The sequence below is a fragment of the Anolis carolinensis genome, chromosome 6, assembly GCF_035594765.1.
Source record: "Anolis carolinensis isolate JA03-04 chromosome 6, rAnoCar3.1.pri, whole genome shotgun sequence".
Classification (NCBI taxonomy): domain Eukaryota; kingdom Metazoa; phylum Chordata; class Lepidosauria; order Squamata; family Dactyloidae; genus Anolis; species Anolis carolinensis.
Window position 1 is genome coordinate 90915628 of NC_085846.1, and position 27714 is coordinate 90943341.

At 37.7% G+C, this 27714-nt stretch overlaps 1 protein-coding gene across 1 annotated transcript in view; it reads right to left on the minus strand.

The window, feature by feature from the left end:
• Positions 1-11134: 11134 nt before the first annotated feature.
• Positions 11135-27714, minus strand: part of umad1 (UBAP1-MVB12-associated (UMA) domain containing 1) — a 34491-nt gene continuing 17911 nt past the window's right edge. The window contains exon 4 of the mRNA XM_062984527.1: positions 11135-13719. Within this exon, the coding sequence (XP_062840597.1) occupies positions 13468-13719 (252 nt within the window). The 3' untranslated portion in view covers positions 11135-13467. The remainder of the gene's footprint in view (positions 13720-27714) is intronic.

The window sequence follows — 27714 nt, forward strand, 5'->3', positions numbered from 1 at the left end:
AGATGTAATAAAACATGTTACCTGCTAACTTAACCATGAAACAATTTACACATTCCCTTAAATCAGATGTCAGTTCAGGGAGCTATGCTTTAATCAGTCAGATAGAACAGGTAGGCAGGAACACTTTTTCAGAGGTGAGACGATGCAAAGAGCACTTGCTTGTTACTAAAATAGCACTTGTATATAAACAGTGCTAGAATGCAGAAATAATTTCATTTCACTATAAAATACTAGCTGTGCCCGGCCACGCGTTGCTGTGGCGAAGTCTGGTGGTATGGGAAATAAAGTATTGAGGAATTGGTGGTAGTTAAGGTAAAGGGTAAACATTTTCCACTGACATTAAGTCCAGAAATGTCTGACTCTGGGGGTTGGTGCTCATCTCCATTTCTAAGCCGAAGAGCTGGCGTTGTCCGTAGACTCCTCCAAGGTCATGTGGGATGATTGCATGGAGCGACGTTACCTTCCCACTGGAGCAGTACCTATTGATGCACTCACATTTGTATGTTTTCGAACTTCTGGGTTGGCAGAAGCTGGGGCTAACAGTGGGGGCTCTCTCCGCTCCCCCAATTCAAACCTTTCGGTCCAGAAGTTCAGCAGCTCAGCGCTTTAACACGCTGCGCCATCAGGGGATATTATTTCCTAAAGGTTGTGAATATACAATATTTCTGATTGTTTTTTTTTTGTCTGTTGGAGGCAAGTATGAATGCTGCAATTAGGAAAAATGATTAGGATGTAATGGCCTTGCAGCTTTAAAGCCTGGCTGTTTCCTCCCTGAGTGAATTTTTTGTTGGGAGGTGTTAGCTGGCCCCAGGACCGGCCCAAGTGAATCTTCAGGGGTACGCAAAAAAAATTTTGCGCCCCCCCCACCGCGCCGCGGGAGGCGTGGTCAGATCTGGCCCCACCTCCCACACCACGCGCAGGTGCCCTGACCCCGCCCCCACGGCGTGGGGCAGCGCGGGAGGCGTGGCCAGACCTGGCCCCGCCTCCTACGCTGCGTGCGGGCGCCCTGACCCCGCCCCCCACAGCGGTTGGGTTGGGTGGCCATCTGTGAGGTTGGGTGGCCATCTGTCAGGGATGCTTTGCTTGTGCTTTTGGTGCACAAAGGCAGAAAGGGGTTGGACTAAAGGGCCCAAGGGGTTGTCTTCCAACCCTCTTTATTATTATTATTATTATTATTATTATTATTATTATTATTATTAACATTGAGGCTGGCTGACCATCTGTCAGGGGTGCTTTGCTTGTGCTTTCGGTGCACAAAGGCAAATGGGGATTGGATTCAACGGCCCAAAGGGTCTTTTCCAACCCTCTTTATTATTATTGTTGTTGTTGTTGTTATTGTTATTATTATTATTCATTATTATTGCTCGGTGGCCAACTATAGTCCGGCCCTCAAACGGTCCGAAGGATCTGAACTGGCCCAGTTTTAAAAGATTGGGGACCCCTGTGTTAGTGTATGTTAAGTAGGTATATGCTATGTAAGGTGTATACCTTACATCTAAGCTCCCTGAACTTATGATAGGATGAGGATTGATGAATGTCCAGCTGAAATGTAGTTCTGCATGAGAAGTTTCTACACAACATCGGTCCAAGCAGTATGTAGCCAAAATGCACTATAAGAAGCAATTTCTCATTGTTTTCCAACCTTGCAACCCCAGCATTTACAACTAGAGCATGTATACAATGTATCTCAAAGACATTTTCCTAGTCCTCACAGTAGCCCTGTGGAGTGGACTAATATTATTATCACCATGTTGCAAGTCCAGGGCTGAGACTGAAAGACAGTGCCAAGGCCTGGCCTGTCTCAGGGATTTTATTACAGCGTTATCCTAAAATTGCTCTCCAGAGTAATTCAATCTTAGCTGCTGGTTTTGCATTGAAAGCCAGCATGGTGAAGTATAGTTATGTGTTGGTAGTGACAGTTATTGGTTTCCCTGTTAGTCGACTGGAAAATCTGTTATAGATTTGCATCTGAAGTTAAAAAGAGTGATATGAAGTGCTGATCCACACTCACAAAACTGAATTTGTCCCTTGGATAGGCCCATTGGAGTTTGGACTCAAATTCAGAGCAGAATTCACCACTCCAATGGCGAATTCTCACTCTGAAACCAAGCTTTTGCTCACTGCAACTTAATCTAGAAGCTACCTTTTAGAATTGCTGTGATGATAAACTAGATGAGGAAAGAACCATGTGTTCTTCCTGAGCTCTTTGGAAGAAAGACGGCATCAAAATGTAATAAATAAATAAATGGCAACATCTTTATTTTCATGCTCTTATCCCTGCCAGCAATCTCAAAGTAAATTATTGGGTTGTAAGCCACAAATATATCTAGCTTTGACAGAATAAAATCCTCTTTGTTCTTGAGCAACTGTTCAAATATAGAGAAGGCCACTGGGCATTGTACTCGAGATGCTTGCATCCTTTTATTAAATCTCTGAATGTCAGACACAAACGTTTTAGCGAACTACAGAAAACACATTTTCCTGAGGGCACTGTGAGAGCACTCACCTGTTTGCATGTAAGGGCTTTTTTTGTTGCTGCTGGAGATCTGGGAAGGGCAGGCAAGTCTGTTCTTTCAGTCAAAGCACAGAAGCGTTCTGGTCACATATGCTACATTCCATTCCCTAGCTTTAGTCCTTGGCCTTTTAAAAAGGAGAATAATTAAACTGGAAGGAACCCAAAGGCAATCCAGTATAACCAGGTTCCCTAGACAATAGAATAGTCCTGACTGCACCCCATCCTAGCCTAGGCCACGTAGTCTGATGGGGATCGTGATCTTTTTATTTTATTTTATAATTCACATTTTCTGAATATGGAGGTTGGACTGGAGGGCCTCGGTGGTCTCTTCCAACTCTATCTATATATATAAAAGAGTGATGGCATCACAGCAATTCACAAAACAACAAAAGTACAGCCCCCCCAACCTTAAAATTTGACAACACAACCCATCATCCACGCCTCAAGGTTGATACAACAAAAGAAAAAGAAAAATAAAGTCCTAATTAGAGGGAGAGCAATATTTTTTTTTATCCAATTGCTGCCAGTTTAGAGGGCTAATCTCTGCCCACTTTGTTGCCTAGCAACCAAGGGACAGCCAGGTTTCAGTTAGGGGACAGGCCGATTTAGGCCTCACTTAGACTTCTTCCACAGATTATCTAATTTGCACTGGATTATATGGCAGTGTAGACTCAAGGCCCTTCCACACAGCTATATTACTCATTTATAATCTTATATTATCTGCTTTGCACTGGATTATCTTGACTCCACACTACCATATAATCCACTTCAGTGTGCATTTTATACAGCTGTGAAGAAGGGGCCTCAGATAATCCAGTTCTGAGCAGATAATATAAGATTAGAAATATACAGTAGAGTCTCACTTATCCAACATAAACAGGCCGGCAGGATAAGTGAATATGCTGGATAATAAGAAGGGATTCAGGAAAAGCCAATTAAACATCAAATTAGGTAATCGTTATACAAATTAAGCACCAAAACATCATATTATACAACAAATTTGACAGAAAAAGTAGTTCCATGCGCAGTAATGCTATGTAGTATTTACAGTAGAGTCTCACTTATCCAACACTCGCTTATCCAACGTTCTGGATTACCCAACGCATTTTTGTAGTCAATGCTTTCAATATATCGTGATATTTTGGTGCTAAATTCATAAATACAGTAATTACTACATAGCATTACTGTGTACTGAACTACTTTTTCTGACAAATTTGTTGTCTAACATGATGTTTTGGTGCTTAATTTGTAAAATCATAACTTAATTTGATGTTTAATAGGGTTATCCTTAATTCCTCATTATCCAACATATTCGCTTATCCAACTGCCGGCCCGTTTATGTTGGATAAGTGAGACTCTACTGTACTGTATTTACAAATTTACCACTAAAATATCACAATGAATTTAAAACACTGACTACAAAAACATTGATTATGAAAAGGCAGACTGCGTTGGATAATCCAGAACATTGTATAAGCGAATGTTGGATAAGTGAGATTCTTCTTTAATATGAAATAATTACTGGGATAGAATAATGCAGAACAATATAATCTCTAAAACCAGGACAGTAAATAAACAGGGGAATTCCACACAGGAAACAATCAGGGCCAGCTAACACCTCCCAACAAAGTATTCCCATCATCAAAGTCTGGAAAATCCTCTGTTTTCTCAGGGCCACAGACAGTAGAAGCACATAAAATATCGCAAACAACACCACTCTGAAAACAAGGGAATTCCAGACAGGAAACAATCAGGGCCAGCTAACACCTCCCAACAAAAAATTCACTCAGGGAGGAAACAGCCAGGCTTTAAAGCTGCAAGGCCATTACATCCTAATCATTTTTCCTAATTGCAGCATTCATACTTGCCTCCAACAAACAAAAAAAACCAATCAGAAATATTGTATATTCACAACCTTTAGGAAATAATATCCCCTGATGGCGCAGCGTGTTAAAGCGCTGAGCTGCTGAACCTCTGGACCGAAAGGCCACAGGTTTGAATTGGGGGAGCGGAGAGAGCCCCCACTGTTAGCCCCAGCTTCTGCCAACCCAGAAGTTCGAAAACATGCAGATGTGAGTGCATCAACAGGTACTGCTCCGGCGGGAAGGTAACGCCGCTCCATGTAGTCATCCCACATGACCTTGGAGGAGTCTACGGACAACGCCGGCTCTTCGGCTTAGAAATGGAGATGAGCACCAACCTCCAGAGTAAGACACGACTGGACTTAATCTCTGGGGAAAACCTTTACCCTTGACCTTAACTACCACCAATTCCTCAATACTTTATTTCCCATACCACCAGACTTCGCCACAGCAACGCGTGGCCGGGCACAGCTAGTGAATCTATAAATGACCAAAAAATGAGAAAATATCAATCAAGGATAAAAGCAGATTTCCCCGTTACCCATTCATTACTGAAATGAATAGTTTCTCCAGAATATTATATTCAGGCTCACACCAGAATAAAGAGGCTTTCAAATTGTTTAAAAGCCTTCACTTTAAACATCATTTCATTGCAAGCTACCATGTGCTTTTTAACCTGCTGATTAAAAACAACTGCATATGAAAAAGTTTTCTATCATAAGGTGCTACATGTTATATTCAGCAGAAGGCAAAGGCCAATTGCCTTTGAATATCCTTGCCTAAGAAAATCCTATGGGATTCATGGAATTGCCATATATTAACCATGAGATGAGAAATTGGATTTAGTGTGAACGTTCATTCTGGGATGTAAAGTATTCCGGGGGGGCGGGGGGGGCGGACACTGGATAGCTAAGGAATAATCATATTTTCGGCATGACAAAGAGGAGCAATCCACTGCAATTGTTTTCAGTCTCATTTGACAAGATCATGGGCATTATCAACAGCTTTTTCTGTTTAAGTATCCTTGCAAGATATTTGCAATGTTGTGGGATGGGTTGGGGCTTCAGTGTTTGTAACCAATATAAGTTGGACCAATATAAACCAGCATGAGAAGCTTTTGGAACCGGACTGACAGGAATCATAAAATCATAGAGTTGTAAGAGACCTCATGGGCAATCTACTCCAACCCCCTGCCATGCAGGGAAAGCACAAAGTACCTCTGACAAATGGCCATCCAGCCTCTGTTTAAAAGCCTCCAAAGAAAGAGCTTCCACTGTTGAATAGCTCTTATGATCAGGAGCCAAGATTCTTTTTCGACTGAGCCATTAAGCCCCTTTCTCCTTCTCTAACAGTTTTATTATCAAACCTTAATTAACCCAAATCCTCACAACTTTCACTTAGCAACTAGTTCTTTATTTGTTTGTTGTTGTTTCCAGGGAGGGCATGGGTCGCTCTTCCTGACATCCCAGAATGAACCTTCAGAGCAAGTTCAATTTCTAATTTTTGGAAGGGCAAGGAGGAGGAACCCACTACTATTGGGACTTACCCAAGCCCTTCTTCTGAGTGGAAGAATCACTTTCATATTATAGATTGCAGCACAGTGATTCCAAAAGCTTCTCATGCTGATTTATATTGGTGCAACTTATAGTTTTCATAAACACTGAAGCCTCAACTCATCCTTCAACATCGCAAATACCCTGTAAGGACATTTAAGATGAAAAAGCTGTTGATGATGCCAATGATCTTGTCAAATGAGGCTGAACGCAATCATAGTGGATTGTTCCTCCTCGCCATCCCAAGAATGTGATAATTCCTTAGCCACCTAGTGTTTTCCCCCATGGAACATTTTACATTTGAAAATCTGTGTAACACAATTTAATCAACATTATAAAATAACAGGATAGGAATAAAAAGCATGTTTATTTAAACAGTGAGAAGTATATTATTTTATGATAAATTTCCACAATAAAACACAGAAATACACAATCAAACACAGTGGAATGAAAAACTAGACCAATAATAACAAACCACCCCAGAGCAATTTGAGAATAAAGTATTAATGATAGTATACAAGACAATCCTTAGAATCAGCAACTTTGTATACAAAAATTAACCAAGAGTCCTGTAGCCATGACACTCACATTGTTTGGGACACTGGAAAAGAAAAATATTTGTACTTTCTTTGAACTATATACTTCTTTGAGCTACATACTAACTCCCCTCTTTCACTCTATTTTCTTCAGTCCTAAATCTAGTTGGGTGCAAATCTGGCAAGGAAGGAAGGACAAATACAGCTGTTAGCAGAGTCATATTTCAAGTTATTCAAATTTAGGAATTTTAGCTTTTATATACCATTAAAAGTATGGAATGCTTATAGGAAAAAACTGAATTACTACTATGAAAAATGTGCAAATATTTGGTGGTATAATTTTGATTATTTTATATTATTGTTGTTTGTCTGTGAATTGCTTTTTAAACATCCTGTGAATTATGTGTGCGTGGTGACTTAGGAAAATAGATTTTAAATGGCATCTTTGATCTCAAGCATTTATTTTATCTCTGTAACAAATAAAACTAAAAGGAACTGGTGGCTCAACCAGGTCCTCTCTTTCATCTGTATTGCAGCTGCTGCCTACATCTAGGATGACATCTGAGCTTGTCTCTCTCAGTTTACCGCCCACGTCTCCAGAAACTGTATGCAGAAACAGAGATGTGAATTCTAGTCTTTTCAGCTCATCTGAAAATTAAATCTTCACATCACTTAAATTTCCAGTCATTGGTATGCTGTTTGTAACTTTTCCTTTCTTCAAATTAATCCATCACAAAAGTAGCAATCTTAAATATTAGAAAGAAAACACATAGTCATCCATCTACTTCAGTATGATAGAAGCCCAAATAGTATCTCAATGATGACAGGTTTTCTCAAGATTGACATCACAAATACAGACTACTCCAAGGCAAGACCTGTGAATCTTGTTCCTAATAAGTCAATAAGACACATGGAATCTTAGATGGACACATTCCATATTCTTTTGTCTTCTTTCAATTACTGGAGCTCAGAAAGAATTTCATTGTGCAAGACTATTTAAAATGGAAAAAAATGATTTTCTCATTTGCTACATGAATGAAGAAAGGGTACTATGTAATCGTAAATCCCATTCAGATAGCAGATTTCTGAATGTTCATGTTTCTGAAATAGTTAGAAACTTGATTTCTAGGAAAGGTTGAGACTATGAGGCTTTAAATCAAGGCATTAAAATGAGAATCACTTGTTCTTAACTCATATAAATCAATACAGTCTTAACTTGCACTGGAGAAATAGTCAAATAATGCTTTATATTCATAGCAGATTCAAAGCAAGGCAAACTATCACAGTATCACACCAAATCTACTTTGTATTATAAGGGAGTGCCTTAGCACTGCTAAATTATGTTTTTGGATAAATCACTTTTACTGAAGCAGTGCTGGGAAATGAGTTGGGAAATGAGATGGCTTAGCTAGTTAGCATTTGAAGATATTTGGCAAGCAAAGAGGCAACAGTATCTGATAATTGTGTTATACAAATCCATATGCTTAATCAGGTAGTCACCAAATGTCATATGTCATCTAATGGGATGAAAATAAAGATTAAAATAAGGTTTAGGATCTGATCTGTCAAAAATTTTGAGAACCTACTAAGCAAATACTTTGCATAGATAGATAGATAGATAGATAGATAGATAGATAGATAGATAGATAGATAGATAACTGTGCAATGTTCATTAATGAAATGATTGCGAGCAAACCTGACAATTACATTAAATAAAAATAATGAAAAAAATCATGACAATTACATTTAGGTGACATTCCAAACACTTTACGTTTGGGACTGATTGGTGAACTTTGAGGTATTGTGTCCATTCTGCATGCAACTTAATGCAAAATATATTTTATTGGTCACAGATGTTACCAGTCAAACTTGTCTTCAATTCAAATCATAAGCAAATCACCTGCACCAAGCTAGGTAACATTAAAAAATTGTTAGAAATATTTTATATTATGTTGCATAACATATTCTACTTTCAGGATAGATCATGGCAAGGGCTCCCTTACATCTTCTTATCCAGAGTCTCAGTTTAAAGAGTGACCTGCCATGCAGCTTAACCACACCAATGTAAGGGGATAGGTTGCAATCATACAGTGCTGAAAAAATAGTAACTGTAAGAGAACACATAATCTAAAGAGAGAGAAACCAAGGAAGAAGATAACTTTCGTTCTGGGAGGAAGACAGAATTTATCAAACTTTATTTTTATAGACTTTACTTTTATAGAATGTTTTAGATTCAAACAAAAGGCAGGCCAAACAATAGTACCTAAATAAAAGCATTGAAGAGAACAAAGAATGGCTCTCTTTTGAACCTGACCTTACGGAAAGGCCACAGCTTAGTGGCAGATATTTTTTTTAGCATGCAGAGCTCCTAGATGTAATCTGCAGCACCTCTATTTAAAGATCTACAGACAGAAAAACTAAAAAACTTCATAGGCCTAAGAAACCTTGCTACAATTCTATGCTCTATCACTCCAATTATAATGTCCAATTTTATTGAAAAATTAAGTAAGGCGGAAAGGCAAATATATTGCTGAAAAATTCAAATCTTAACTTTAAATGAAAGATTTTAGATTTAAACTAGTACAAATAGCCTGTACAATCATGTTTGTCAGGAATTTTCAGATCTGAGACCAAATAAAACTATACAATGGGTGTCAAGAAGACTATAGCTTTTCCACTTTGAATATTGGGCTCTAAGAAAGGAGGCATGATGAGTACCTCTGTAATTTTAAATCAAGTGTAGGCCTGTAAGGGAGTTTGACTGGTCTTCTATGTCACAGAACCTTTGAAGAATCATTTATAGCTTAGTTAATAATTATAGTTACTTTAATTTTCTCTCCCTGGTCATTTCTCACTCCCCCATCTAAATCCCTCCACACAAATTGAAAATTAAAATTATCAGGCTTGTATAATGCAGATGAACAGGTTGTTTACCTGTGGTTCTTCATGTGCTCATTGGCACAAAGTAATAGAAGCTCCTACAGAAAATGCTCAAACTGGACTTCCATCTCCTTCCCAAGGCACATACTGTGTTCTTACATGTCAAAGCTACTCTTTATTTCCACAATCCACCATGGTATTAATGCTGTATCTGCAAAAGAGTGGGGAGGGAAGGTTATGAAGGTGAACAGATGACCACTTAAATGACCAGTTACAGATAAGGAACTCGTTCTTTTCATATTTTCTGTTCCTCAAACAAATAGGCGACAAGCAAGTTTAAGTAATGATAGTGGGCATGTCGAACAATGGTTGGTGACAATATTGTCCCACCAATGAGTTAATGCTTTACGGAAGTTGATGGCTGTGATCATGTGGCTGTTTTTCATAAACTAGGCAACCACACTGAAACGCCTGTTGTCTTTACTACTTTTTACCAAACAATATGCCAGTTTGATAGTTTCCACTACCTATTTGACAAAACACGGTGAAGATACTACCAAGCCCTTCTTCTTTCCACCATTCAAAAGTAACGGTTTGGGTCTGCAACACAGATCATGGTGGATTTGAAGACATTGCTGAAGAACACAATTGTACCAGCCCTATATCTTTATATTTGTGTTTCTGAACAGTGATGTCACAATATATGTAGTGGTTATCATAACATTGTAGCAGATAAATAAACCCTAGTTGAGGTTGAAGCTTTGCTCTCTAAGCTGCAGAAACAATTATAAAACTGTCTCCATGGTTGCTGGTGAAGAATGTGCTCCTGATGAAGACAGGAATTCACAATATTATTTCAAATTACAATCATATGGATCTCCTTCTGGATGCTTCCAACATTCATGTAATCTATAATAATCGAATCCTCCAAGTTACCTGATGTAGAGAATGTATGTCTGCCCTTGCCTTGGAAAGTGTTTAAAGTGTAGAAAGTTGTAAATGAACAATGTATATTAGGGAAAGATTAAAGGAGGTCCTCTGTATCTCATCTTCCCAGATCCTTTGTTATTTATGGTTGTATAGAATCATAGAATAGTAGAGCTGGAAGAGACCTCATGGGCCATCTAATCCAACCCCCCCGCTAAGAAGCAGGAAATCGCATTCAAAGCACCCCCGACAGATGGCCATCCAGCCTCTGCTTAAAAGCTTCCAAAGAAGGAGCCTCCACCACAGTCCGGGGGAGAGAGTTCCACTGCCGAACAGCCCTCACAGTGAGGAAGTTCTTCCTGATGTTCAGGTGGAATCTCCTTTCCTGTAGTTTGAAGCCATTGTTCCGTGTCCTAGTCTGCAGGGCAGCAGAAAATAAGCTTGCTCCCTTCTCCCTATGACTTCCCCTCACGTATTTGTACATGGCTATCATGTCTCCTCTCAGCCTTCTCTTCTGCAGGCTAAACATGCCCAGCTCTTTAAGCCTCTCCTCATAGGGCTTGTTCTCCAGCTGGCTCTTCCTCTACTGGTTGATTCTCAGTACCAATAGAATCATAGATAGTGAGCTCTTCTAGAGTTGCCAAGTCAATGATGTTATAACTAAGCAACAACATACTGTAAAAAATACAAAAAAAAACCCAGTAGCTGCTTTGACTGCACAAGATTCTTTAAAGGAGTATAACTAAAGAATAGGTATATCTATACTTCAAAAACACTCTTGCTGATGAGCGTTACCATTTTTTTTTAAAAAAAATCTTCTCCCTTTTGACATGGCACAATTAATAAAGGTCTACTCCAAAGGCAATTTCACAGTGTTCATTTTTATTGTTTTGTATTTCCATTGATTTCATATTTTTACAAAATACATTAACAATGCATTTCACAACAAGCAACACAATCCAAAGCTACAGTCCAACAAGCAACATAACAATTTATTCATTGTACAAATTAATTTTACAGGAACCAAGGTCATATCATATACTATGAAACTTAGTCTTAATTATAATAGAAATTATAATAGAATGCTTTCTGTGTGGGCATTTATATTTGCTCATATTTGTGAGTGCTCATGCATATATGCAACAAAATAATTCTACAACAATATCTATCGGTGAAACTAGTAATAGTAGCAGTATCGTTTTTGAAGAGGCCAAACTCTGATTGATTTCATGCTAAATTTAATTAATTTGATATACAACACAGATATACACACAGATAAAGAGGGATTATGCTCCCCACTTGCCAGGAAATGCAGAATACATTATACCTGCCTAATAATATTGTTTAGTTCCTTCCTTTGGGTAAATAAAAAAATTACCCTAAAACACCTCTTACAGTTTTGCTGTTGATAGACTTGCATCATAAAACAGAATTTGTAACAAATGAGGACATTCAAGAAATATGTTTCATTTAATAAAAACAAATAATCTCTCATTTACTAATTTTATTATAGTCCTGTGACATGTTATCAAATAAACATAGAAAGAAATCTCACATGTAAAGACAAAGGGAGAGCACATTTAAACATAGCTTTTATTCAACACACACTTCACACATTTTTTTAATCTTAAGTTTTTACAACTGAAGTGAATAAAAATTTTCATCTATTGCATTTACCACCATATTTTGAAACTAAAGAAAATTAATCTGAAAAAAAACACAATTCAAGCTTTTAAATACCCACGTTGCACATTTCCTCTAAGAGCCTTACCTTTGGCACAGTACAAGTATATCCTTTCCTCATCTAACGCCTTGGAAAAAATAAAATAAAGAAATCTTTCATATAACTAATAATTGTTCATATACTTCACAATAATGAGAAAAAGTCAACAGATAATTAAGTGAAATGAAGAGATCTGAAACGAATATGACATTATCTAATCCAGAGGACATGAAACTATCTGATGTTTCCCAACAGTTAAATCCCAGATAGCTAAATCACTTTTTCCATCTTTCACTGAAAAATGAATAGTGGTCATCAATACACTCACAGATTTTAATGTATCTAGTAGCTATGAAGGTTTGCAATGGAAAAATTAATTAACATAAATCAGGACCATATGTAGAAATGAGAGTAAGCAACAAATGTAAAACTGCATGTTTCTATGAAACACTTTCTGAAAACCCCAAGACAAGAGACAGTAATGTGGCTGCAACACATTTTGCACCATGGATGTATAAAATCAGTTGCATATGGAGTTGTGGATTATTCAGTATTTTTTTCATTTTATTTACTGTTGACAGCATTTCAAAGCTATTTCAGCAAAATTAAATGATTTATTCACCATCACACGCACACTGTCCATTTATAAAATCAAAATGCAAACTGATATAATATGTGAAAATATATTTCAGAAAATATAAAGTGTAAACCAGGGTTTCTCAAGCACAAAACTGAAATGAATAGTTTAACAATGTCCATAGTCACATAAGGGCACTCATGGCATTCAAATATACAGGTATCCATTGCACAGTGATAGCCAGTGGAGTGACTGATGCATTATGATTTGATACACAATAAGCATTAATGTGCCTTCCAGTGCTCCACAGTGCACATTTAGACACCAGCTAGGGTCTGGAAGTGCCAAAGCACAATACAAGTACTTATTGTGCATCAGAAGTGCCAAATTTGTACTGGAGCACTCTTGCTAGTGCCCAGATATACATTTTCCCATTTTTACTATTAGAATTTGATTCCACTTTGCAACAGTGCTATGGATTCATAAAATGGTGTAAAGTAAACTATGTTGTAAATCTTAGACAAATATTGTTTTTAGCTGTAGATACAATAATTCTATGCAGGGATTACCTGAGAAAAGGACATTATTTCAAGAATTCCTCCTGGGTAAAAATATTGTGAAAGCCTGCTCTGAACTAATGTTAATAATGGGTTAGCCTTTTTAGAAAAGAAAATGCCTGCTAGATTGCTTTAAAGAATTCAAATTATATTTATTGTAGCAGAGCTGCCAGATTAGGTACTTTAGTAGAAACATCACAAAGGATGGGAAATTTTAATATTTACTGGACGCTGTTCTGATGGTACATCACAGAGAAACAGGACTACTTAACATGTTACACCTGCACATACTACTACTTCAAGCGATCAAAGTGCATATTTAAATTAAGTGACTCAATTACGACTCACACAACACTGAGTTTTCTAGTGTAAAATCATACCAAAATCTTGTTAGATTGTCATTTACATCACAAGAGAGCAAATGTCTGGAGAAGTCATTGCAGGTATCTTGTACTGCTAAGACATGTGGTGCAAGAGTGAAAGGTATATCACTGAGAAGTTCCAATGTAGAAGAACTGCCTTCCACATTCTGATTTTTTTCTGTGTCCACCTCGGTGTCTGTCAACTTTGACTGAGCGCCTGAATTTGTCTGAGGAAACAAAAGAGTAGAAAAATAAATTTTTAATTTGATTTTTCACACAATGTAGAGTTGCAAAATTATTAATATATGTCATGTTAATACAGTAAGTCCTCCACATTTTCTGGGAATTACGGCACAAAATCCTGAAAAAAGTGAAAAACCACAAATAAAGATCCACTACTACTATTTTTTGCCCAGGAGAATACTTCTATAGGAATTTCTAATTCTTTCAGCATTACTCTATGATTAACTTTTGCTGACCAAATAATTGCACTGAAAGAACTAGAGATTCCTAGAGAGGTGTTCTCTTTAGAAATCTGTAGGTCCTCCAGCATGATTGAAGGAAGTTGACCACAGAGTCACCCTGAAGGATGAAAAGATTGCTAAAAAGAACATTTTAAATAAAATCTGTGAATTCAAAATTGTAAATGTGGAGGGACAACAATATTTCATGTTGAGCTAAGCTATAGTAGCAATACAGTCAGCCCTTCACATTTGCAGGTTTAATTTTCATGAATTCAATTAATTGCATATTATTTGCGCTGCTTCTGGTGCTGCCCTATGACATTTTAATAGGGACTGCAAAACTCTTTGAGACTGTGAATATGCAGGGAGGCTTGCAAGTACCTATTAAAAATGGCATAGCACAACAATGGAGGTGATGAGTGGGACAGCAACTAGAGTGGACTAGGCTGTGGGACAGTGAGGTAGCTGAGGTGTTGACACATGGGTCCTGCTCCTCCCCCTCCTCCTTCTCCTGTTTGCACCATGTGCATCTGTTTTGTCCAGGTAATGCTGAGAACACCACAGGTTGGGGCATGTGAGACTGCGGCTGCAGTTGCTCCTGGCAGCTGAAACAGTTCCCTTTGCAGGAGCAGCAGGAGCACCAGTAGAGCGTCTGTGGGATGAGGAGGGGGAGGGTAAAGCCCTGCCCCTCTGCTACTTCATAGAAATGCCTCCTTGCACGTAAGAGAAAGGAAAAAGAGAGGTGGCGGCAGACAGAGAGGCATGGCTCAGGTATCAGAGCATAGTAGTGATAGTAGCTAAACTCAGGTGTCGCTCCTAGAAAAGAGATTCTGGGGGAGAAGTATGGGCCTCCACAGTCTAGTTACTAGTGTAGGGGCCGAATCCTGTGTTATCTGTTTATTTCATAGTTTTTTACCATTCCGTCCATTTCTCACGGGAAAAGAAACAGTGAAACAAAAGGCAGAGGGGAATGGTAGCCATTTGGTCAGCTGATTTTCGTCACTTGGCTGTAGGCCCTACCTTACAAGGCCGTCAACCAAGTGCGGGGCGCTCAATGCTCATAGATCCTGCCTGCCGGGCCTACGAACATTGAGTGCTCAATGTCTCATAGGTCTGGCTCGCAGGGTCTACAGTTGAGCGCTCAACCGTATGCCCAGCAGCCAGGGCCTACGAACCATTAAACACTTGATGGCTTGTAGGCCCAGCTCAGGACCTGAACATTTTTAGGTTTTTTTCCAGACCTTGGACGAAAAAGCTCATTTGTATAGACACCAATTTCTGTAAGCGGTAGACAGAAACGGAAACGGGCCATATAAATGGAACAAACAAAAACGTAAGTAATTCCATACAAATGCACAAGTCTACCAGTTACAAGGTGGGTGAGGAAAAGCAGATGGTTTGGTCCCCTTTGCTCAGTACCATTGCCAAGAAAGTAAAAGAGAAGTGACTGTTCTGGCAAAAGTGCTCTCCATGTGGGGATGGATATAACTGATCGCAAGTTCTGGACCTTGAGAGCCAACAAGCATGTTAAATATGGGGGGGGAAGTTATGATATTTGTGTTTTTCCTACTTTCATGAGGTTCCAACACCCCTTACTCCCACAAAGTTGACTCTACTGGGTCAAATCCAAAATTAGAACTGTCTAGGACAGTGGTTCTGAACCTGTGGGTCCCCAGATGTTTTGGCCTTCAACTCCGAGAAATCTTAACCGCTGGTAAACTGGCTGGGGTTTCTAGGAGTTGTAGGCCAAAACACCTGGGGACCCACAGGTTGAGAGCCACTGGTCTGGGATAAACCCAATTAAATGAATGGGACTTGTTCGTCACAACTAACTGAAGTTCAGGGTTGTTGTATGTCTTTTGGGCTCTGTGGTCATGTTCCAGCCCGGAAAGACATACAACAACCCTGTGATCCCGGCCATGAAAGCCTTTGACAACTATCTGAAGTTCCATTAAGTTCAACGGATCGGTACTAAATAAAAGTAATGTTGAGCTCAACTCAATGGGTTTTTTTTTTAGTAACAACCTGAATACCTTCTCTGAATACTGAATACATCTACACAGCCATTAAATAATTAGCTTTTTTATTTTGAAAAAACCTCATTTACACAAAGTTAGCATTTTAAGAGTCAGTGATATGAAAAGATATGAGTTTTCTATAGGACCCAGCATTCATTTAAATGATTCCCTCCTCTGTCATTAAATCATAAGTCAGCCTACAAGATCTTTCCTCACAAGTAATTCATTATGCTATGAGTGTGCATTAGTTTACATTTACAGTACTCAGCTTCCATTGAGAATATTCTTCTATCTTAAAGAATACTTGCCCTTTCCAAGTTAAAAAACAACAACATTATTTTTGGAGATAGAAAATCTTTCCCCAGATATTTATTTACAACAACATTTATATCCCGCCCTTCTCACCCGAAGGGATTCAGATAATGTATCCCATACAGGGTTGCCCTTATTAAACATAGTGTGGCAGTCTGGATCATATCAAGCACACACCAACTCTTTGTTTAGTAACAGAAAATGTACTAAGTCATACTGCTCTTGTTTATCTGAATAATGCCTAATCAAAATCCCATAGTCCTGTTTGTTTACTAATTTACACTCCTGGGAACACTCTAGCTTAGATGTGGCATAAATATAAGACTTCAAAAATGATCCATATTAACAAAGAATGTAAAGAAAAAGATGTACTAAGTATCTGCACTTTTAAAAAAAGCCAGAAAAAAACCAGAAAACTTTTTATCTTTCTATTCCCCTGTGAATCTGCCTTTTGTATAACTGAAATGACTTCAGTAAATATAAAGAGATGCCACAATGGCAATAATGGAGTTTCATGCAGTGGCATTGCAAGGACTAATAAATGATTTACAGAAATGCTATTCTGAACCTTCAACAAACAAAAGAGGTTAAGCTTTTGTTTTTAAACTATAGCCACCCTAATTAACATCATTGGCAATGAATTATTTCACTGAGTGTTGCTTCTCAGTACAGTGTGATTCTTTTACTTGAAATGCCAGGAGAGATCTTCTGATGGGGAAGATGTTCCCTCCACTAAGATGCTGGGGGCTATACATATGTATTAAGCTGAACAAGGTTGAACATGCCTGCCTTGAAACCAGCATATGTATGTACTGTAGTTCACATTTCATAAGTCATGATGGTTTTTAAAAAGAGAAAGCAGAACTCACTGAAACAAGCGAAACAAATCCACCACTACCCTTTGCTAAAATGTGTACATAAATACATAACCAGATATAATTAAATACCAAAGCTACATTACTACGCATTCAAAGCTGATTCTTTCCACAATTCAGCCTTATATTAAATAGGTGACTTTTTTTTCCCCCGTTGGCCCTGGCCTCTTAAAAATATCATTTCCCTTTAAGATTTCCCTTTGTTTCGTTGGGTGGAATCAAATACCCAAGGCAAGACTCCAGTGATCTTCAACCCTTTACCCAATTGCAAGCCGCTGTTGTGACTTACTGTAAGTAAGGTTTAGATAAATAATTGTTCATGTATCATATATATGTATGCAAGAGAATAATTTTTGTGTAAAATTTATTGGCTTATCAAACCAATTCTGAGACTGCCATTAAGATAGAATTGTACCCAGTCTGTTACTACCAATATTGCACTTTCTCTCCCGTCTCTAATTTTCCTCTTTCTATCTGATCTTTTTGTTGCTTTTTAAAAAAACCTTCCTATTATACAAACAACATTTGCCTCCTTTTTAATGTTATGTTCTACTTTTTCCCCTCCATTGCATCCTTACATTTCTTTGCTGCAATTCAAGGAAATGATATACTATAACAACACAATCATATGCATTTCGTGAAAGCAAAGCTGAATGGAAAGTAAGTGAGGGAAAGAGAGAACAACCATAACTACTGGTTCGCCCCTATGGTTCTTAAAACATCAGATGGCTCTCATTAACTTTTTCTCTTTTATTGTGTGTAGAACTTCAATATGCTAGGAAGACAAACGCTATTTTTCTATCTTCCTTAAGTAGTATACCATGAGCTGTAGTGTGCTTCACAAATTTCAATATTGTATCATCAGCACAGGAGCTTTCAAATACAGTATAAGCAAGATACCTAACTCACACAAACATACAATTAAGCCAGCATTACAATAAACTCCTCCTGATGTCATAATCTAGCCATGCAAGTATAAATATTTGTGTTTATGGGTTTACATTTACTTTTTTTGCTGGGATGTGAGACAGAAAAGACATCTTTAACTTCAGTCTCACTTGGGGCTTGGTTCAGGAGTATCACAGAGAGAGATTCATACAAAGATGATGTCAGATTTGAGAATGGTGTCATCTTCACTTGGCATAAATCTCACATTAATATTAATTATCATTATTTTCATTCTTACAGGAAGAAAAAGAAAATCAGAAATTTTCTACTGAAACCGAAAGATGAATGAGAATTTTTCTTCAATTCTGAGCCAAATATGGAATGTTCTGGAAGAGATTTTGCCACTTGTCCCTTCCTTTGCTCACTTGCAGCCATCCAGGAAAGTATTTCTCGTGCCTTCTGGTAAGTATGTCCCCAGCTGGGATAAGGCTGCTTTTTAGACTATGTCTCCCCAGGGCTCCAAACTGCAGGGCTTCAGCTTATTTCATTGGGATCCCCCATGCCATCAAGGTGAGCCCCATTGGGCTGAACTTGCAACATCGCCAATCAATGACGTTGTTGCTTTTTTGCGTGGGATCCATCCTCCTCTGTTCTAGCTTTGGAAGGTTAAGGCACCAGAGGAAGACTGGAAGGAAGGAAAGGAGGGAAGGAGAGAGGATGTAGAAAAAGAAGAAAAGGAAGGAAGGTGGGTTCCATTCTCGTTTTGGCCTCCAAACAAGCTGAAACCTAATCAGCAGATGAAGCCGAAGACCTATATTCAAGACAGAGCAGTTTCCTGGACAGAGGAAGCCTACTGCGAATGCAACAGAAACCGCGGGCTCCACAATGGGTGGTTTTTCAGTGTTCTCATCTTTTAACCAGGCAATGCAGGCCACAGCTGGTTGCCTGAATTGAAGCCAAGAAGGAATTTTTTCCCCGTTGACCCCAAATTGGCTCTGGGTGGAAATGGTTTTTTTGCCTTCTCTGCATTGCCTTCCTCCTGAATTGTTGCAAATGTTCTTTGATTTGTAACTTAGGAGGAGTTAAAAGATGGGCTTTCCCAGGAGGAAGAATGGATCACCTCTTCTTTTTTCAATAAAGTTCTTCAATTCATACTCAATTCATACAAATGTGTGGTGTCTTTGTTTAAGATTCAAAGAAATATAAAATATATGGTTGCTAAGCAATCTTTTTCAACCTCAGTTCTGAGTATTCTGTCTGTGGGCTCATTCAGATAGGCTCAAACCGCGAAACCTCTTATTTTTTAACAGAGGCATCCAAATGACGCCGCCGGGAAAAGTGAATTAATTTGGAATAAACCAAGGTTTCCTTGGTTTATTCAATATTAATTAAATATCTCATTAGATCTGAACCTTCCTGAAAGGCCTGGGCCTAATGAGATATTGGGCCGGTGGAGACTGACTTCCATGATAGACCCAGGGGTAAGTCTCCACAGCCATTTTTTTTGGAGGATGGTCCAGAGAACACTGTGATTCACTGTGTCAAATGCCTTTGCAAGGTTATGATGGATATTCAGGTCAGCAGATGCACACCTACCAATGTAACTAAATGATGTGTATGTAACCAAGTATCCAGCATAGATTGTCATCAGTTACATTCTTGGTAAAGGCTACATAGCCTGTTTTGGGATTAATTAGAAGCCCCCGGTGGCACGGTAGATTAAACTCGTGTGCTGGCAGGACTGATGCCTTCAAAGTTGGGTTGCTGGCCTGAAGGTTGCCGGTTCGAATCCAACCCAGGGAGAATCCAATCTGGGGATAATTTTCATTATGATTGCATTTATTTTCCATATTAATACTTTTTCTTCTGAAGAATGACTTGATGAAATGCCATGAAAGAACATCATGATATAGGAAAGTTATTCTTTGAGCTATGTAACTGAATGTTCAGATGGTGCCATAGCTTCATTTTACCACAGATTCAAAACAGAAATAAAAATTTCATGACGTCAATATTTTATTATGTATCAAGGTTGATTAGTTTATTTGTATTCAGGTTATATAATTATATTTAAGGCCTATCAACAGGCATGAGCCATACTTCAACATGATCTCAAATACAGAACAAAACTGTAAAGTAATGCAAAAGTTACAATTATAGGAAAATGTTAGCACATAGTTGGCACAAAACTCCACAGAAATCAATGGACTTCTAACAAAAGGGCTGGGTCAGAAATAAGTGTTTTATTAGTTGTGGGCCCAAAAGTGTTTGGGCATGTTTCTTGAAAAAGCACTCCTCGCACCACCACCACTCCTCTTCCTCCTCCTCCCTTCAGTGATAGGAGAACACCAGTACAGAATAAATTACAAAATCAGTCTATGATAATAACACAAAGGCATCAATGGGCAAAGTTGTCCTTTTTGATCCAAAATTATTCTGAAATAAATAAACTAATTAAACATATGTCTGCTGGAATTGAAGGTCAATCTGTACTGAGTTCAAAGTCCTAAGGATTTTAAAACTCCAGCACATTCTTGATTAAGAAGAGAATCATGGCTTAACAGTAGAACTTTTTTTTTCTCAAGAAGAGAGTTGGTTCAAAACACTTCCCAACACTTATTGTCAGATTTCTGACAGTAAGTGTTGGGAAGACCTCTGAATTCTTGGCACTCAAAATGTTTAGTACCAGACACAATTAACCAACTAATTTTATATGATTACTCTGCCTCCTGAATATGTCTGCAAATCTCATGGGATGAATGAAAAATACCTATTCTGCAGTAAGGATAATTCATTATGAATGAGGCCTAAACTAGATCATCTGAAATGCCAAATACCCATTCACTAGTATTTAGATCTCCAAGAAACCTATAATCTTTAGACATGTTTAAGCCACTTGTGGACTTGTTTTGGACATTCAAATGCTCTTTTTAAAATAATTTAATTTTCTTGGGACTTTAGATCCTGGCCAAATATTTTTCATTGGTATGTAAAATTCCTATAAATAGACAAAAGCATAAGAAATCAATATAAATTAAATTAGAAACAATGGGTTTAAAGCTAGTAATGATGAGGAAAAACTACAAGGCATCATATATTTATATATGGCTATCTTGTGGACAGAAAGTTAGCCTTTATTTTTCATCTACAACAATTAAATAAGCTGTATCCTACTCTTCTTTGTACAAACCATATTTGTGACAAGAGCAAGGACAGTATCTTTCAACCTCAAGACTGCCAATTCTAGTAGTACTAAATATGGAAGTACAGGGCAGCCTAACAGCACCTTATCAATTTTGATAACTTGCCAAACCGGTTCCAACACACATATCACAACAAAACTGTATTGCACAAAGTCAAGGTTATTAAAATGCTTTCAATACTTTTATCTCAAGAACATTATTTACATGACTATGTCTGGAGAATGTGATGTTCTATATTAGACATGCTTATTTGACTTCATCCTTTCCTTTATTCATCTACCTTGCACCACTGCTAAAAATGCAGACCACGCAAAACATTTTATTCAGATATTTCCCATACAAATAAGTGCTACATCACAATTTGTAACTAATGGAGAATATTAATTCAAATAATTCAAGGCTGGGTATGCACATTATATATTATAAACTCTGATTTATTTACAATGTGTGACAAATATTCATCCACAAAAACAAGCATTTTTGTCCTTCAGGAATGTTCTCATCATAACAATAAATTACATTTTTAAGAATTCAATAGTACAAATCTACAATGAGAAGCCTAAGGGTACAGACTGAACTAGAGAGACAAATGCTAATTAAATAGGAGGTGTGACTCCACAGTGTAGTCATAAATCACAATAAAACAGCTATAGCGTTGAATGTTGGGGGAGGGGGAGTTCAAATAGTTTTTGACCAACTAAACTACCTAAAGGTCTAGGTAGTACAGTTTGAGTATCGGTTATCCAAGTTCCTTGGAATTAAAGGTCTTTTGGATTTCAGGCTTTTCCAGATTTTGGAATACTTGTGTTTGCATATATGTACACATGCATTTTTCCCTAAGCCTGACCTATCTCACAGAGTTATTTGTTGGGATAATAGTGGACAGGAGGATCATGTACACAATCTTGCATTCTTGAGCCGGGGATAACAATAAACAAATAACTCCAGGATCCCTGGAAATATTTCCAATACCAATGATTAGGGCAAAAGCTGGAATGCAGTTATTAGGATATATTATTTCACTGACAATTCAGACCACAACTGGAAACTTTTCAGTATTGATCTGAAAATGAGCATAAGAACTGCAGCAGAAAACAGTCAATACTTTACTCACAAGATATTTGACCCAAACAGGGTACCAACATTGATTGAACTAACTCTTTAATCTTTCTCTACTCTGTTTCCAATGTTTGTTTTTGTTTTTTGCAGAGGCCCAGAAAATACAACCCTTTCACTGATTCAAGGAGGAGCAAAGAGTCCACCACACTGACCTCAAGACATATTTGTTCACTTTCTATTCCATGTTGTCTTCTCAAGCACTACATATGGTCTTGGGGAAAAAACAGATTTTATTACTTTACAATGACTTTGCAGTCCTTCTGGCTACAAAATGTATCTTGATTAATTCCTGGAACTAGAGAAAGACTTCAACAGGATTTCTACAGGGTAAAGGGGTAGAGTTCTTTCAGAAAATATAGGAAAATGCAAATATATGCAGTTTTTTAAAGACCTTGATTTATATAAAACTTGGTTTTCTTTGGCAGTAACTTAGAGCAGAATTTATCTTTAAACAGAAAGCCAATACCCTGTCATTGCTTTTCCTGGAGCAATCTCATTCCAAGCTTTGGCATGTTCCATCTAAGTAAGACTGATCTGGGAAACATACATCCTCAAGCCAGGTGTTATTCTATAGTTTCTTTGCCTGTAGGAATATCACAGAATCCGACAGTAGGAATAGGATATTCATGTAGGAATATCACAGAATCCGACAGCAGGACTTTGTAAGGCTCACAAACATGTCCTGGGGGAATATATATATTACTGGATTACTGTAATGTGCTCTACATGGGGCTACCTCTGAAGAGTACTCGGAAACTTCAGCTGGTCAAAAGAGCTGAAGACAGATTGCTAACGGGCTGGCAACAGGGAGCGGACAACCCCCATTGCAGCAGCTCCACTGGCTGCCAGTCTGTTTACAGGCACAATTCAAAGTGCTGGTTATGACCTTTAAACCCTAGACAGTTCAAGTCCAGGCTATTTGGCTGACCACATGCCCTTGAATGAACCTGCCCAGACCCTGAGAACTTCAGGAGAGGCCCTTCTCTCAGTCCCACTTCCATCTTAAGCCCGGTTGATGGGAATGAGAGGGCCTTCTCGGTGGCTGCCCCTCGACTCCTGGGAAGCCAGAATGGCGCCCTCCCCACTGTCTTTCCGGTGGGAAGCTAAAAGCTTTTTATTCAGATAGGCTTTTAATGAAGAAGGTTTTTAAGATAAGTTCAGAGGGTGCTGTGGTTTTTAATTTAGGGGGTGCTGTGAGTGGTACTGGGGGGAATATGAGTTTTAAAAGACATTTTAGTGTATTTACTGTATTTAATTTTGTTTTTACCACACTGTTACTGCTTAATTGCTTTTTAACTTTTGTATTGCACCTTTTAAACTTGTCTAGTGTAGAGTGTTAGATGCCTTAAGTCCCCATGGGGAGAAAGGCGGGGTATAAATAAAGATGATGATGATGATGATGATAATAAAATAATAATACTACTTACAGTCCTCTCTAGGCATTTCCTGGGACCCCCTGCACAACTCTATGGTATGCTTCCACCAGAAGTTGTTCATTCAATACATTTTGCTATTAAGTTCAGAACATATCCCCCATGGTAGAATATCATGGGGGATATGTTCTGAACGTAATAGCAAATTAAGTTGTGAATATCAACTAGAGAATCCTATATCCAACAGTCCAGCACCATTTGAAAAAAATGTAATCACTACAACAAGTTATTATTAGTAGAGAAATGAACAACATATTTCTATGTTTTACCATCCTTTCAATGTCCTAGCAAACGTAACGTGAAACAAAGTTAGGAACAAAGCAATCTAATAAATGTCCCAACGCAATCCAATAAATCTCATGCCTGTGTAGGACTTGGAGCCTGGGTTCATTATAACTATGGTTTGTATCCTATTTGATCTTACTATTAGCATATTAGCCATTATAAAAACGCCACATTTGCATCATTTAAGAAAAAAAAAGTAGTGGAAGAAGAACAGATTATTTCCTAACAATCTTCTCCAAAGATTTATTATACAACTGACCAATACTAAGGAAATAAATAATACTTTCCTTGACCAAAGATTCTGCTTTATTTGTTTAATTTTGTTTTTATTAAAGAAGGAAAATAGATCTGAAAGATAAAGACACTAGCAATTTCTAATAAGCCATATGATTATTTCAGTCAGCTACTTGCAGAACATGTGACTTTTAATTCTATCTCCTTGTTATTGTTTTCCAGAAGTCTCAGCTCTCAGCAAACTGCTCTGAATTGCGCATCACTGAAAAGTCAGTATGTTTGTTCATTATTGTAGATTGCAACTTGAAGACCTTGCCCACATCAATGTGGGTGAGTTTAGACCCAAGATAATTACTATGGTTAAGGCTTCATTCTCACATGAGCCTTATGAGCAGTTGAAAAAAAATTCAAGCCAGCATCTGAAAGCTATTCCCAAATACTGCGTATGAGTATGTTTGCAGGACAAATATTCACACACTGTACAGCAAGCATGAAAGAAACAGAGAACACACCTCCCAGGAATGTATTTAACAAAATGCAATTGTATTGGGCAGGTTCCTACACATTAAACAAACATTAGGGTATTTGCAAAGGGACAAAGTTGAAAGTTCTTGGGTGCATAATCTTGTGCAATGTTTTGCAAAGAACTTATTGACATGCAAATACATGAAATATGACTCAGTAATAGTTGGGCTTCTTGTATATTCATACCCACACAGGCATTTTGTTTCTATTTCAGGGCACAGCTTATAACACAGACATTCATCAGTTTCACAGCTTGTTCTTTGTAACAGACAGGAAAACAAAGATTTAATATCAGTCAATGTCTAAAAGTTTTCCAGCTAAAGTGATGCATTTCTTTTATCCTCTGCCCATTTGTTGTACCATGCTGACACTTCATTCTCCTATGGTTGCTAGCCTCAACAAAAATGGTTTCACATCTTTTATTACTATGCTATTAGTGATTATGAAAGTTATAGAAAAATGTTCATGGTTCTACACAGAGGAAAAATTGTATATTTGATCATGTCAATGCTTTAAACCTGTGTTAAAAAATAAAGTCAGATGTTATCCTACAAAGCCAGGTTCCCCTATTTAAACATCACATGTGTTTTCTGGTGTCCTATGTGAAATAAAGGTGATAAAATATTGTCTGATAGCATCATTTGATTTAGTTTTCTAATACTTTCTCCTCTATTTCATATATATTTTTTTTAATTTTTGAAGTTTAAAGACCAAAAGATAAACAATGGAATTACACTTGTCCCTCCACTTTCACAGTTTTCACATCTGTGGTTTTGATTATTCATGATCTTGTGTCACTTGGCAACCCATGCCCAGCAGGTGAGCACGAAGGGATGATTGTGTGCTGTGTGTTTCTGTTTTGCCAGATACCGCCTCTTCCTTTGCCTGGGTGAAATAGGCATTTGTGGCATGCAGGGAGAGCAGGATACTACCCTGCATGACACTTCATTTTCCCTACAGATCTGGCTCATCTTTCTGTGCGCTGCAAACATCTCTTTTGCCTGGGCAATGAAGGGATGTATGGGGAGGGGGGGAATAGACAAAGATGGCACACAGGAAGAGAAGGAACTGATCTATATGGTAAGTGATGTTGCAGGTGCCCACAAAGCCAGTTTCTCTTTTCTTTTTGTGTGTGTTTCTCTTCTGCCCAGTACCTCCTTTCCTTTACCCTTTGCAAATAACATAAAATGAAATATGCTTCAAAATTAAAAGAAATACTAATTTTCCTCAAGTTATAGAAATATCCAGAATTATTCCCTGCTAGATGGTCACTGAATCTTATTATTGTCCTTATTCTAGGACAATATTTATAGAGACAAGTAACATAAAGAGCAGAAAAATAATGAGCCTTCCTGGGATGCTTAATTGGGCAGTCACTAGTAGTTTCTGTTCATACATGTTTGGAAAAAGCTAGATGGATAACCAGTCCCACTGTAATAGCTTTTCAAACATTTCCTTCCATGAGAATAATTTCAAGGACACAGACATTGGTGTAAATACACTGAAAATAGTTTTCAGGGGACATCCATGATCAACTTTATTATTGCTACCTGCCATTTTAGATTATTTCATGAGATCACCAAATCCAAATTAAATTAGCAACAGATTTTGAGGCTGGGCAGCTGCCCATCTACATCCTGTTTTAAAGAGAAATTGTAATAAAAAAGAAAAATGAAAATGGTATGTTTTAGTCATCGTTTCAGCGCTTTCATCAAGCTATGCACACAAACATAATTTCTATGATTCCTAATTTCCTGTAATTTGTTTGTGGATTTTGCCTTCCTTATTTTTCTTGGCAATAGTCTTTTATGGACAGAGTCACTCTTTCTTGTTTCTAATGCCAATAGGCTTCTGATTTTCCCTCCCATCGGCAACCAACTACAGTAGAGTCTCACTTATCCAAGCTAAACGGGCGGGCAGAAGCTTGGATAAGCGATTATCTTGGATAATAAGGCGGGATTAAGGAAAAGCCTATTAAAAATCAAATTAGGTTATGATTTTACAAATTAAGCACCAAAACATCATGTTATACAACAAATTTGACAGAAAAAGCAGTTCAATACGCAGTAATGTTATGTTGTAATTATTGTATTTACGAATTTAGCACCAAAATATCACGATATATTGAAAACATTGACTACAAAAATGGCTTGGATAATCCAGAAGCTTGGATAAGCAAGGCTTGGATAAGTGAGACTCTACTGTATTTGTAACCTTTCATTTCCCCAGTTAATTTTACTTTGCCTGAATCCACAACACTGATAAACTTTGGCATTTCCCAGAGCCCCTATAACCCTTTTAAAAATTATCAGCTCTTCTGGATCCCAGTCAATTTCCAAAGCTATTACTGTCTAGTTGTATGTACTAAATTAAGACCATTATCTTTGTTATACAATTTTCAATGTTACTCTTTTCTTAGAAACATGTCTAACATGTCTCTATCACTTTCTCTTTGGTTGACAACTACATAAATGTTATCAAATACACCCCCCATTAAAAGAATAGGTCTAACATAATAACACTTTACTGCTTATTGAATGTCAGAGGTAGTTCTTTTGTAAAACAATAAATAAAACAAAGTGACATGTTTCTGAAATACACAACTAATTTAATGTCACTTTTTTCACTGGAAAGTCTGACACATTTTTAGTTGTTTTGGCACAAAGAGAACCAACATCTCTGCCTTTGATATGTTCTATTTGAAAGAGGGAGTCACTTTTCACATAGGAATAAAAGTGAGATAGTTGCATTAGATTTTATATTGTTTTACTGTGAATATGCAGGTGATCTGTAAACATACCTCCTTCTTTCAGATTTTAAGGTATTAGTTCATTAGTTAATTTAAAATTAAAATGATATCCTACTC